Source organism: Erythrolamprus reginae, chromosome 3 (assembly GCF_031021105.1).
Source record: "Erythrolamprus reginae isolate rEryReg1 chromosome 3, rEryReg1.hap1, whole genome shotgun sequence".
Classification (NCBI taxonomy): domain Eukaryota; kingdom Metazoa; phylum Chordata; class Lepidosauria; order Squamata; family Dipsadidae; genus Erythrolamprus; species Erythrolamprus reginae.
Window position 1 is genome coordinate 4,037,606 of NC_091952.1, and position 14,529 is coordinate 4,052,134.

Genomic DNA, 14,529 nt, shown 5'->3' on the forward strand with positions numbered 1-14,529 from the left:
AATGATGGCGAACCTATGGCATGGGTGCCACAGGTGGCACGCGGAGCTATATCTGCTGGCACGTGAGCCGTTGCTCTAGCTCAGTTCCAATGTGCATGTGTGTGCTGGCTAGCTGATTTTTGGCTCACACAGAGGCTCTGGGAGGGCCTGTTTTTGGCTTCCCGAGAGCCTCCGGGGGGATGGGGAGGGCGTTTTTGCTCTTCCCCAGCTCCAGAGAAGCCCTCATCACCTTGAGGCTCGACTACTGTAATGCTCTCTACATGGGGCTACCTTTGAGGAGTGTTCGGAAACTTCAGATTGTGCAGAATGCAGCTGCGAGAGCAATCATGGGCTTTCCTAAATATGCCCATGTTACACCAACACTCCGCAGTCTGCATTGGTTGCCGATCAGTTTCCGCTCACAATTCAAAGTGTTGGTTATGACCTATAAAGCCCTTCATGGCATCGGACCAGAATATCTCTGGGACTGCCTTCTGCCGCACGAATCCCAGCGACTGGTTAGGTCCCACAGAGTTGGCCTTCTCCGGGTCCCATCGACTAAGCAATGTCGTTTGGCGGGACCTAGGAGAAGAGCCTTCTCTGTGGTGGCCCCGACCCTCTGGAACCAGCTCCCCCCGGAAATTAGAACTGCCCCCACCCTCCTTGCCTTTCGCAAGCTCCTTAAAACCCACCTCTGTCGTCAGGCATGGGGGAATTGAAAAAATTTTCTCCCTTCCCCCTAGGCTTATAGAATTTATACATGGTATGTTTGTTGGTATGATTGGTCTCTTAAATTGGGGTTTTTTTAGATTACTTTTTAATATTAGATTTGTTACATTGTTTTTTATTGTTGTTAGCCGCCCCGAGTCTTCGGAGAGGGGCGGCATACAAATCTAAATAAACTAAACTAAACTAAACTTTAAACCCTCCCCAGGCATTGAATTATAGGTGTGGGCACAGGGGCATGTGCGGTAGTACACACCCACACTCTCTCGGCGTCCGAGAGAAAAAAGCTTTGCCATCACTATAAGATTGTATTTTAGCTTAGATTTTGAAGATGTTTGCATTAATTTTTGCTGTAAGCCACCCTGGGTCTCAGGAGAAGGAAATCGAATCAATCAATCCATCCATCCATCCATCCTTCCTCAGGGATTGCTTGAGGGGGACCATCCTGAACAGCCCAGAACCGGAGGTCAAGTGCCCCTACATGGACGACAACTACTCCTGTCAAGGGCAGCTGCTGGACCGCGAGATCAAAATGGTGGGTATCCACGTGGACCTCAAGAGTGGCGTTTTGTCCCCACTCCTAGCCTTAGGGAAGCAATGGAAACTGCAGTTTAATGTTTCCAAATGTAAAATAATGCACTTGGGGAAGAGGAATCCTCAATCTGAGTATCGCATTGGCAGTTCTGTGTTAGCAAAAACTTCAGAAGAGAAGGATTTACGGGTAGTGATTTCCGACAGTCTCAAAATGGGTGAACAGTGCAGTCAGGCGGTAGGGAAAGCAAGTAGAATGCTTGGCTGCATAGCTAGAGGTATAACAAGCAGGAAGAGGGAGATTGTAATCACGCTGTACAGAGCGCTGGTGAGACCCCATTTGGAATATTGTGTCCAGTTCTGGAGACCTCACCTACAAAAAGATATTGATAAAATTGAATGGGTCCAAAGACGGGTTACAAAAATGGTGGAAGGTCTTACGCATAAAACGTATCAGGAAAGACTTCATGAACTCAATCTGTATAGTCTGGAGGACAGAAGGGAAAGGGGGAACATGATCGAAACATTTAAATATGTTAAAGGGTTAAATAAGGTTCAGGTGGGAAGTGTTTTTAATAGGAAAGTGAAGCCAAGAACAAGGGGGCACAATCTGAGGTTGGTTGGGGGAAAGATCAGAAGGAACGTGAGAAAATATTATTTGACCGAAAGAGGAGTACAGTGATCCCTCGATCATCGCGAGGGTTCCGTTCCAGGACCCCTCGCGAAGATCGATTTTTCGCGAAGTAGCGGTGCGGAAGTAAAAACACCATCTGCGCGTGCGCAGATGGTGTTTTTGCTTCCACTGCCGGCCGCCCTTCGCCCGCCCACCCCGTTGCTCGCGCCTGGGGTGCGCGCGCGCTTGGGGACATCCCAGCTCCGCTCCCCAGCTGGGGAGCGGACCTAGGGAGTCCCCAAGCGCGCGCGCTTTCCCCAGCAACGCGCGCGGGGTGGGGACTCCCTCCCCAGCTGGGGAGCGGACCTAGGGAGTCCCCAAGCGCGCGCGCTTTCCCCAGCAACGCGCGCGCGGTGGGGACTCCCTCCCCAGCTGGGGAGCGGACCTAGGGAGTCCCCAAGCGCGCGCGCTTTCCCCAGCAACGCGCGCGGGGTGGGGACTCCCTCCCCAGCTGGGGAGCGGACCTAGGGAGTCCCCAAGCGCGCGCGCTTTCCCCAGCAACGCGCGCGGGGTGGGGACTCCCTCCCCAGCTGGGGAGCGGACCTAGGGAGTCCCCAAGCGCGCGCGCATTCCCCAGCAACGCGCGCGGGGTGGGGACTCCCTCCCCAGCTGGGGAGCGGACCTAGGGAGTCCCCAAGCGCGCGCGCATTCCCCAGCAACGCGCGCGGGGTGGGGACTCCCTCCCCAGCTGGGGAGCGGACCTAGGGAGTCCCCAAGCGCGCGCGCTTTCCCCAGCAACGCGCGCGGGGTGGGGACTCCCTCCCCAGCTGGGGAGCGGACCTAGGGAGTCCCCAAGCGCGCGCGCTTTCCCCAGCAACGCGCGCGGGGGTGGGGACTCCCTCCCCAGCTGGGGAGCGGACCTAGGGAGTCCCCAAGCGCGCGCGCATTCCCCAGCAACGCGCGCGGGGTGGGGACTCCCTCCCCAGCTGGGGAGCGGACCTAGGGAGTCCCCAAGCGCGCGCGCATTCCCCAGCAACGCGCGCGGGGTGGGGACTCCCTCCCCAGCTGGGGAGCGGACCTAGGGAGTCCCCAAGCGCGCGCGCAATCCCCAGCAACGCGCGCGGGGTGGGGACTCCCTCCCCAGCTGGGGAGCGGACCTAGGGAGTCCCCAAGCGCGCGCGCATTCCCCAGCAACGCGCGCGGGGTGGGGACTCCCTCCCCAGCTGGGGAGCGGACCTAGGGAGTCCCCAAGCGCGCGCGCTTTCCCCAGCAACGCGCGCGCGCTGGGAAGCAGAGCTAGGGTGTCCCCAGGCTCGCGCGCACCGCCCGCCCGCCCACGCTGTTGCTGGCTCCGCTTCCCAGCTGGGAGGCGGAGGTGGGGTTTCCCGCGCGCGTGCCGCCCGCCCGCCCACGCCGTTGCTCGCGCCGATGCTGTCTTACCAGGGCAAGAGGGGGAAGACCCAGGGAAGCCTCTGCCCGGCGGGGAAACTCCACCATCTACGCATGCGTGGAAGGGCACGCATGCGCAGATGGTGGAGTTTACTTCCGGGTTGAAAACTCGCGATATGGCGTTTCGCGAAACTCGAGATCGCGAAACTCGAGGGATCACTGTAGATGCTTGGAACAAACTTCTAGCAGACGTGGTCGGTAAATCCACAGGAACTGAATTGAAACATGCCTGGGATAAACATATATCCATCTTAAGATAAAATACAGGAAATGGTGTAAGGGCAGACTAGATGGACCAGGAGGTCTTGTTCTGCCGTCAATCTTCTATGGTTCTATGGGGGTTGCTACCATCAAAATCTCCTCTAAAGTCTTCTCCGTTTTGTCCGTAGCTACTAACGGTGGAAGAATATCATCACTTTCTGGACTTGGGGATGTCCATTGCCGAGAATCGCAGCCGATCAAGTTTTCACTGCAAAACGACGGACTGCCGAGGTTGGTGCTTTTACGAAGACGACGTGAATGAGTTCTACTGCCCGGTGTGCCGCAAACCGAACTGCTTGCTGTGTCAGGTGAGCCATATCCCCATCGTTGGAGTGGACACCACCATGCCAGTCCTGCACATTAAGAGTTAGTAAGGTCATTGGATATGAGAACTCCAAGGTCTTTGACAGAGTGAGGGTCATCAACAAGTTCAATTCAATTAATATTAGATTTGTTTACATTGTAACATTGTTATTATTGTTGTTGTGAGCTGCCCCGAGTCTTCGGAGAAGGGCAGCATACAAATCTAATAAATTATTATTAATTAATTCCGCCAAGTTTATATTTAGTACAGTGGTACCTCTACCTACGAATGCCTCTACTTATGAACTTTTCTAGATAAGAACCAGGTGTTCAAGATTTTTTTGCCTCTTCTCAAGAACCATTTTCCCCTTACAAACCCAAGCCTCCAAAGCTGTAACCGGAAAAGGCAGGGAGAAGCCTCCGTGGGGCCTCTCTAGGAATCTCCTGGGAGGAAACAGGGCCGGAAAAGGTGGGGAGAAGCCTCCGTGGGGCCTCTCTAGGAATCTCCTGGGAGGAAACAGGGCCGGAAAAGGTGGGGAGAAGCCTCCGTGGGACATCTCTAGGAATCTCCTGGGAGGAAACAGGGCTGGAAAAGGCAGGGAGAAGCCTCCATGGGGCCTCTCTAGGAATCTCCCGGGAGGAAACAGGGCTGGAAAAGGTGGGGAGAAGCCTCTGTGGGGCCTCTCTAGGAATCTCCTGGGAGGAAACAGGGCCGGAAAAGGCAGGGAGAAGCCTCCGTGGGGCCTCTCTAGGAATCTCCTGGGAGGAAACAGGGCCGGAAAAGGCGGGGAGAAGCCTCCGTGGGGCCTCTCTAGGAATCTCCTGGGAGGAAACAGGGCCGGAAAAGGCGGGGAGAAGCCTCCGTGGGGCCTCTCTAGGAATCTCCTGGGAGGAAACAGGGCCGGAAAAGGCGGGGAGAAGCCTCCGTGGGGCCTCTCTAGGAATCTCCTGGGAGGAAACAGGGCCTCCACCCTCCCTGTGGTTTCCCCAATCGCACGCATTATTTGCTTTTACATTGATTCCTATGGGAAAAATTGCTTCCTCTTATAAACCTTTCTACTTAAGAACCTGGTCACGGAACGAATTAAGTTCCTAAGCAGAGGTAACACTGTATTTGGATTCTTTTTTCCAATGTGTAAGACAGAGCATTTAGTGGTTGATCCATCTAGTCTGCCCTTATACTATTTTCTGTATTTTATCTTAGGTAGCAGTGTTGTCGATGGTATTAAATAGTTTAAAATCATCAGCAAAGAGAACGCAATTGCTTGTGATGTGATCACAAAAACAGTTTATGTTTTGTGTGCGACAGCTGCCAAAAAGCCCAATACAATCCTAGATTGCATGAAAAGAAGGATAGAATCAATATCTTGAGAAATGTTAATACTGCTTTGGAAAAACCACACTTGGAATATCACTTCCAGTTTTGATCATCATGATGTAAAATAATGTTGAGACTCTAGAAAGAGGGCAGAGAAGAGCAACAAAGAGTATGAGGGGACTGGAGGCTAAAACATAGGAAGAACGGTTGCAGGAACTGGGCAGGGCTAGTTTGTTTGATGAGAAGAAGGACCAGGGGAGACATGATGGCAATATTCCAATATTTGAGGGGCTGCCACAGACAACAGAGGGTTCACCTATTCTGTGCCGGTGCCTGGAGGCTGTCAACAGACTCAAACTCAACCCGGATAAGACGGAGTGGCTGTGGGTTTTGCCTCCCAAGGACAATTCCATCTGTCCGTCCATTACCCTGGGGGGGGAATTATTGACCCCCTCAGAGAGGGTCCGCAACTTGGGCGTCCTCCTCGATCCACAGCTCACATTAGAAAACCATCTCTCAGCTGTGGCGAGGGGGGCGTTTGCCCAGGTTCGCCTGGTGCACCAGTTGCGGCCCTATCTGGACCGGGACTCATTGCTCACAGTCACTCATGCCCTCATCACCTCGAGGTTCGACTACTGTAATGCTCTCTACATGGGGCTACCTTTGAAAAGTGTTCGGAAACTTCAGATCATGCAGAATGCAGCTGCGAGAGCAGTCATGGGCCTACCTAGGTACGCCCATGTTTCACCATCACTCCGCAGTCTGCATTGGCTGCCGATCAATTTCCGGTCACAATTCAAAGTGTTGGTTATGACCTTTAAAGCCCTTCATGGCATCGGACCAGAATATCTCCGAGACCGCCTCCTGCCGCACGAATCTCAGCGACCGATTAGGTCCCACAGAGTGGGCCTTCTCCGGGTCCCGTCAACTAAACAATGCCGGTTGGCGGGTCCCAGGGGAAGAGCCTTCTCTGTGGCGGCGCCGGCTCTCTGGAACCAACTCCCCCCGGAGATTAGAACTGCCCCTACTCTTCCTGCCTTCCGAAAACTCCTTAAGACTCACCTTTGCCGTCAGGCATGGGGAAACTAAACATCTCCCCTGGGCATGTTAATTTATACATGGTATGCTTGTGTGTGTGTTTGCTATTACATGGGGTTTTTCTTAAATTGTTAAATATTTTAATTAATTGGATTGTTGTGACTGTTTTTACTTGTTGTGAGCCGCCCCGAGTCTTCGGAGAGGGGCGGCATACAAGTCCAACTAATAAATAAATAAATAAATAAATAAATAAATAATAGAAAACAGGAAAAGAAGTAACAAATGGAAACTACATAAGAAAAGATGCAACCTAAACAGAAATTTCCTTAACTTTTCCAAATGTAAAATAATGCACTTGGAGAAAAGGAATCCTCAATCTGAGTTCTGTTTTAGCAGAAACTTCAGAAGAGAAGAATTTAGGGGTAGTGATTTCTGACAGTCTCCAAATGGGTGAACAGTGCAGTCAGGCAGTAGGAAAAGCAAGTAGTAGAATGTTTGGCTGCATAGCTAGAGGTATCACAAGCAATATGAGGGAGATTCTGATCCCGCTGTATAGAGATCACATTTGGAAGACTAGGTGAGATCACATTTGGAAGACTGGGTTCAGTTCTGGAGACCTCACCTACAAAAAGATATTGACAAAATTAAACAGGTCCAAAGACGGGCTACAAGAATAGTGGAAGTTCTTAAGCATCAAACTTATCAGGAAAGACTTCGTGAACTCCATCTGTCTAGTCTGGAGGACAGAAGGGAAAGGGGGGACATATATCAAAACATTTAAATATGTTAAAGGATTCAAAAAGGTTCAGGAGGGAAGTGTTTTTAATAGGAAAGTGAACACAAGAACAAGGGGACACAATCTGAGGTTAGCTGGGGCAAAGATCAGAAGCAACACGAGAAAATATTATTTGACTGAAAGAGTAGTAGATGCTTGGAACAAACTTCCAGCAGACGTGGTTGGTAAATCCACAGTCACTGAATTGAAACATACCTGGGATAAACATAGATCCATCCTAAAATAAAATACAGGAAAATAGTACAAGGGCAGGCTAGATGGACTAGGAGGTGTTTTTCTGCTGTCAATCTTCTATGTTTCTATGTTTCCTAACAGTGAGAACAATTATCCAGGGGAACTGCTTGCCACCAGGATAGCAATAGCAATCAGGCTCCTATACCGCTTCATAGTGCTTTTACAAGCCCTCCAAAGGGGAATGGAATACCTGGTATTTCAGCCTAGAAGACCTTAGAATTCACTCATTTCTTGCTGGACTTTGTGTAAATAATGATACTTTTGCCTCGATCTGTGTTTCTGGCATGTGTGGGTTTGCTTTCTAATGGATCGATCCGTCCAGACATAAGAGATCCACGTCATGTTTTCCTCTGCAGGCTATTCACGAAAACATGAACTGCAAGGAATATCAGGACGATCTCCAGATACGGGCGCAAAATGACCATGCCGCCCAACAGACCACGGAGGTGCTGCTGGTGAGAACAGCAGGGCGCCATTTGGATTACCAAACAAAGAGGTTGATAGGGGCACTCACAACTCATGGCAACCCCAAGTGGCTTAAGAAATAACCCCCCCCCACACACACCATAATAAACTCCCAAATTCCCTCTGGGGATGACCGTCGGACCAACCGCTTGATGGGCTTGCTGGAGCCGCTGGCAAAACCAAGTCTTTGGGGAAGCTTTTTAAAAGCATGCCTAGGTGGGGAGGGACAATTTTATTTCTGTAGGGATGGTGTTCTATGCAGAGGGAGCCACCACAGAAAAGGCCGTTCTTCTTGGTCCAACCAGATGGACCTCCTTAATGGAGGGAGGGTGGGACCTGTAACATCCCCTGCCTGCCTGCCTGCCTGCTCTGGTGGGTTGGGTGGATATAAATGCGGACCCTAACTTTAAATCTAAGAGAAAAATCCCCTTTCCTCCAAGGTCTATCTTTCTGAGGACTCTAAGGCTATCATATCTATCTATCTATCTATCTATCTATCTATCTATCTATCTATCTATCTATCTATCTATCTATCTATCATCGTCTATCTATCTATCTATCTATCTATCTATCTATCTATCTATCTATCTCTCATCTACCTACCTACCTACCTATCATCTATCTATCTATCTATCTATCTATCTATCTATCATCTACCTACCTACCTACCTACCTATCTATCATCTGTCTGTCTGTCTGTCTATCTATCTATCATCTGTCTGTCTGTCTGTCTGTCTCTATCTATCTATCATCTATCTATCTATCTATCATCTGTCTGTCTGTCTATCTATCTCTATCTATCTATCTATCTATCTATCTATCATCTGTCTATCTATCTATCTATCATCTGTCTATCTATCTATCTATCTATCTATCTATCTATCTATCATCTACCTACCTACCTACCTACCTACATCTATTTATCTATCTATCTATCTATCTATCTATCTATCTATCTATCTATCTATCTATCTATCTATCTATCATGTACCTACCTACCTACCTACCTACATCTATCTATTTATCTATCTATCTATCTATCTATCTATCTATCTATCTATCTATCTATCTATCTATCTATCTATCTATGGGTGCATCTTTGGAGAGGGGTGGCATACAAATCTAATAAATTATTATTATTATTATTATTATTATTATTATTATTATTATTATTATTATTATTAACTGAATATAGCCCAGCCCAGCCTCTGAAATGGAGATTTCAGAGACTGTAAATATCCTGTGAAATTGAGATTTCAGGGGCTGAAAAAATATCCTTTGAAGTGGAAGTTTCAGAGTGGAAAAATCCTCTGAAACAGAGGTTTGATGGGCTGGAAAAAGTCTCTGAAAGAAAAGGTTTCAGAGGCTGGTAAAAATCCTTTGAATTGTGGGTTTCAGAGGCTGAGAAATGCCTCTGGAACAGAGGTTTTAGAGGTTGAAAAAAATCCCCTGAAACTTCTGAGAAATATTCTCTGAAACAGATTTCGGGAGCTGAAAAAACCCTCTGAAACAGGGGACCCAAGTAGCTCGCTATAAACCTTTTCCCTCTCCCTCCCGGTGCCCCTAGGAAACGTCGGGCACAAGCTGTGGGCGTTCTGAACATCTCCGTTGCCCCCTTTCTTTCAGAGGCTGGTGAAGGATGGCGAGGCCATGTACTGCCCCACCTGCAGGATCATTGTGCAGAAGAAGGACGGCTGCGACTGGATCCGGTGCACCGTTTGCCACACCGAGATTTGCTGGGTGACGAAAGGGCCACGCTGGGGACCAGCGGTATGTAGTGGCGGAGGGTAGAAACACTGTGTGTGTGTGTCTGTGTCCATGTGTAATTTTATTTATGTATTAATTTTTGGTCTTTTAATGACCCTGTAACCGGGTTGGAGTCTGCACAACGGAATGGGAACTGAAGGTTTACTGCCTGGATGCCCTTCCTCTCGCCAATGCAGAGGAAAGGCCTGCTAACTTCTTCTAAAGTAAATTATTTAAAATGCTTCCTTCTCATGACTCATTATTTTATTTTTATTTATTATTATTATTATGTCAGTACAACACAGCAAACAAGATCACTATGCTGGATTTCGTATTTCATCACCAGTCGGGCGCTTCCCAAGCACCTAGGACTGCGTGATGTAGCGGCGAATTATGTTTTCCGATCCCAGTAAAGCGGCCTTTTGCAATTGACAGGTGGAGATTTTGTCATTTCCGATGGTTTTCAAATGTCTGCTGAGATCCTTTGGCACTGCGCCCAGCGTGCCAAGTACCACTGGGACCACTTTCACGGGCTTATGCCAGAGTCATTGCAGCTCGATTTTTAGATCTTCGTATTTCACTAATTTCTCTAGCTGCTTCTCCTCAATTCTGCTGTCTCCTGGGATTGCGATGTCAGTGATCCATACTTTCTTTTTCTCCACGATCACAATGTCTGGTGTGTTATGCTTCAGAATTCAGTCAGTCTGAAGTCAGAAGTCCCACAGTAGTTTTGCTTGCTCATTTTTGACCACTTTTTCGGGCTTATGATCCCACCAGTTCTTTGCCACTGGGAAATGGTAGTTCTGGCACAAGTTCCAGTGGATCATCTGTGCCACAGCATCATGTCTATGCTTGTAGTCAGTCTGTGCAATCTTTTTGCAGCAGCTGAGTATGTGATCGATTGTTTCATCTGTTTCTTTACAGAATTATTATTATTATTATTATTATTATTATTATTATTATTTATTAGATTTGTATGCCGCCCTTCTCTGAAGACTCCAACCAAAGATAGACATTTTTGTTCTTATTATAGATATATTATTGTAGTGCACAGAAGCTGCCAAAAAAGCCAAAACAGTTCTTGGCTGCATTATTGGCAGCAGATAATTAGTACGGCAACATATGGACAGTGGATAATTACCGTATTTTTCAGAGTATAAGACACACCTTTTTCCTTCCTAAAAGAGGCTGATAATTAGGGTGCATCGTATACTCTTTTTTTCTCCTTCTTTCCTTCCTCCTTGCTTGCTTTCTCTTAGTCGGCAAAATGAGGACCCAGATTGTTGGGGGCAAGAGGCTGACTCTCTGTACACCACTTAGAGAGGGATGTAAAAGTACTATGAAGAGGTATATAACTGCTATTGCCCTTTCTTTCTTTCTTTCTTTCTTTCTTTCTTTCTTTCTTTCTTTCTTTCTTTCTTTCTCTTTCTTTTTTTCTCCTTCTTTTTTTCTTTCATCCTTCCTTTCTCCTTGCTCTTTCATTCTCTTTCTTTCTTTCTTTCTTTCTTTCCTCCCTCCCCCCCTCCCTCCCTGCTTTCTCTTGGTCGGTGAAATGAAGATCCTTGTTCGGAGCAAGAGGCTGATTCTGTACACAGAGGGCTGTAAAGGTTCTGTGAAGCGGTATATAAGTCTAAATGCTATTGCTCTTTCCTTCTTTCATCCTCCCTCCCTCCTTGCTTGCTCTTTTCTTCCTCCCTCCCTCCATCCCTCCCTCCTTGCTTGCTTTCTCTTGGTCGGTAAAACAAGGACCCAGATTGTTGGGGGCAAGAGGTTTACAGAGAGGGCTGTGCAAACACTATGAAGTGGCATATAAGTCTAACTGCTATTATTTCTATTGCTTTCTCCCCTTCAGGGCTTGGGCGACACCAGCGGGGGCTGCCGTTGCAAAGTGAACGGAGCGTCCTGCCACCCGAATTGCCAGAACTGCCATTGATGGAGGAGATACCTGGGGAAAAAAACCCTGGACTTTCCAGCCAGAGAAGAGATGGAGGCCTGGGTGATGGCCGGACGGGACGTTCAAATCATTGCACAATTGCTGCACGACCAGCTGCTACCACGTCTGTCTTGGGACAAAGTCACCTCCGTCAAACCGAGATGATGAAGGAGCCATGCAGCTCTCTGGCTCCCGGGTTGGGTCAAAGGGGGCGGGGGGCGTCTTTTCACCCCCCCACCACCACCTGTGTCGGTTGTGCCTAGAACTGGAACTCGGTTGGTTTTGCTCGAGATGTCCTGCTTCGTCTTTTTTGGTAAAAAGCAGCGTCCGTTTTATTTTCCCCCCTCGTTTCTTTCGACACACGGAACATGACCTGTTCCATCTTTCCAAGCTCGGATCTCCGTTGACTTTGCCATTCATTTCAATCAAGCCAATGACATTACGAAGCATAGAATCTATGTTTCTATGACCCACAATTGTCTCCTCTCATTAGCATTACGCAGGTGGGCTGCTTGGCACGCCGTTTTTTTATCCTTGCTTTGCTCTAAGGAGGTTCCGACTTCCCGTCGCTTCTTAGTGGTCACTTCTGGAATTCGACGCCTGAATCAGAATCAAATGCCGCTTTGCGGTTGAAGGGTGGGTGACCTCTCCGTTTCTCCCCACCCTTCTGTAAATTTAATTTCTGAAATTTAAGATAAAAGCTAAAACAGGATATTTCCAGGGAACTGTTGAAAAGCCAAGGAGATGGGCATCCTGTTTTCCCGAGATAGGATTTTGCTAAAAATGTCTCTCTCTTTTTAAAAATAAAATGTGCCATTTTGTGAATTACTTGGAATTATAGCAGGTGGTATCTCTAGATTCTCGGTCACTCGGGTCACGTTTATCCTAAAAGGTCTTTTTCAAGAGGCAACTGGACTTCCTTGAATTTTCATAGAATGGAATAGGAATAGAATAATATAGAATAGAGAACAGCAATAGCATTTAGACTTATATACCGCTTGGGGATTTGCACATGCGTCGACTGAGATAGACACCTCTACGGGGACCTCCCTAATGTGAATTAGAAAAGTGAAAATTAACCCCCGACAACCCTCTCTGGCTTGGTGAAAAGTGGATTGAGAGGAAGAGAATCAAACAGAGTTTTTGATTCTGTTTGGATCATCTCAAAAAGAGAAGCAAGTTACTGTTTTAAATGTGAGTAGGGGGGAAAATAGAGAACAAAGGAAAAATGGCGACTGCTCCGGATTTGGGGGGGAAAATAGACCTATATACCGCTTCACGACATTTTACAGCCCTCTCTAAGCAATTTACAGAATCAGCATTTTGCCCCCAACATTCTGGGTCCTCATTTTGCCCACTTTGGAAAGACGGAAGGCCGAGTCAACTCTGAGCCTGCTGGGATTCGATCTGCCAAACTGCTGGCAGCTGGGGATCAGCAGAAATAGCTTGCAGTGCTGCACTCTAATCTCGGCACCACCGAGGCTGGAATAGAACAGAACAACAGAACAATGGAATGGAATACACTAGAGTAGAGTACAATACAGTAGAAGAATAGTGTGAACAGAGTTGGAAGGGACCTTGGAGGTCTTCTAGTCCAACCCCCTGCCTAAGCAGGTAACTCTATGTCATTTCAGACAAATAGTTTTCCAACATCTTCTTAAGATAGAAACATAGAAAATTGACGGCAGAAAAAGACCTCATGGTCCATCTAGTCTGTCCTTATACTATTTTCTGTATTTTATCTTAGGATGGATATATGTTTATCCCAGGCATGTTTCAATTCAGTTACTGTGGATTTACCAACCACATCTGCTGGAAGTTTGTTCCAAGCATCTACTACTTTCAGTCAAATCATATTTTCTCATGTTGCTTTTGATCTTTCCCCCAACTAACTTCAGATTGTGTCCCCTTGTCCTTGTGTTCACTTTCCTATTAAAAACACTTCCCTCCTGGACCTTATTTAACCCTTTAACATATTTAAATGTTTCCATCATCTCCCCCCTTTTCCTTCTGTCCTCCAGACTCTACAGATTGAGTTCATTAAATCTTTCCTGATACGTTTTATGCTTAAGACCTTCCACCATTTTTGTAGCCCCTCTTTGGACCCCTTCAATTTTATCAATATCTTTTTGTAGGTGATGTCTCCAGAACTGGACACAGTATTATTCCTAATGTGGTCTCACCAGCGCTCTATATAAGGGGATCACAATCTCCCTCTTCCTGCTTGTTATACTTCTAGCTATGCAGCCAAGCATCCTACTTGCTTTTCCTACTGCCCGGCCACACTGCTCACCCATTTGGAGACTGTCAGAAATCACGACCCCTAAATCCTTCTCTTCTGGTTTTTGTTTCTGTCCATTATGTCTTGTCCTGCCCTTTGATGCTTTGGAGAATAGGTTGACCCCCCTCCCCCCCTTTGTGTCAGCCCCTTAGATATCGGACACTGCTATCATGTCACCCCTCGTCCTTTTATTTGTGCAGGGTGCAGGCCAGATCAATTATTTCTATTTATTTTATTTTTTATTTTTTTAAATTTATTGTTAGAGTTGGAAGGGACCATGTGGGTCATCAAGTCCAACCCCCTGCCCAAGCAGGAACCCTATAGCATCCCAGCCAAATGGCAGTCCAATCTCCTCTTTAAAATGTCCAGAGTATTGGACTTCACAACGTCCGCTGGTAGGTTGTTCCACTGGTTGATCGTTCTGACCGTCAGGAAGTTCTTCCTTATTTCCAGGTTGAATCTCTCCTTGGTCAGCTTCCAGCCGTTGTTCCTCGTCCGGCCCTATGGTGCCCTGGAGAATAAAGTGATCCCCTCCTCTCTGTGGCAACCCCTCGTATACCTGTAGACTGCTGTCATGTCCGCTCTGGCCCTCCTTTTCTCTAGGCTATCCATGCCCAGTTCCCGCAGTCTCTCTTCGTAAGTCTTGGTTTCTAGACCCCTGATCATTTTGGTTGCTCTTTTCTGCACCTTCTCCAGAGTTTCAATGTCTTTTTTAAACTGTGGTGACCAGAACTGAACACAGTACTCCAGGTGTGGTCTGACCAGGGCGTAGTAGAGTGGTATTAAGACTTCCCTGGTCTTTCAACTAATTTCATTCATATTTCATTTTGTCCCTTCCTTGAGCTTCCTTTCTGTA

General features: G+C 47.6%; 1 protein-coding gene across 3 annotated transcripts in view; it reads left to right on the forward strand.

Annotated features, from left to right (window-relative positions):
• Positions 1 to 12,224, forward strand: part of RBCK1 (RANBP2-type and C3HC4-type zinc finger containing 1) — a 40,597-nt gene extending 28,373 nt beyond the window's left edge. For all 3 annotated transcript variants that reach the window (XM_070744403.1, XM_070744406.1, XM_070744404.1), the window contains 5 exons: positions 1,129 to 1,240; positions 3,688 to 3,867; positions 7,605 to 7,703; positions 9,340 to 9,483; positions 11,312 to 12,224. In XM_070744403.1, the coding sequence (XP_070600504.1) occupies positions 1,129 to 1,240; positions 3,688 to 3,867; positions 7,605 to 7,703; positions 9,340 to 9,483; positions 11,312 to 11,392 (616 nt within the window). In that variant the 3' untranslated portion in view covers positions 11,393 to 12,224. The remainder of the gene's footprint in view (positions 1 to 1,128; positions 1,241 to 3,687; positions 3,868 to 7,604; positions 7,704 to 9,339; positions 9,484 to 11,311) is intronic.
• Positions 12,225 to 14,529: the final 2,305 nt, after the last annotated feature.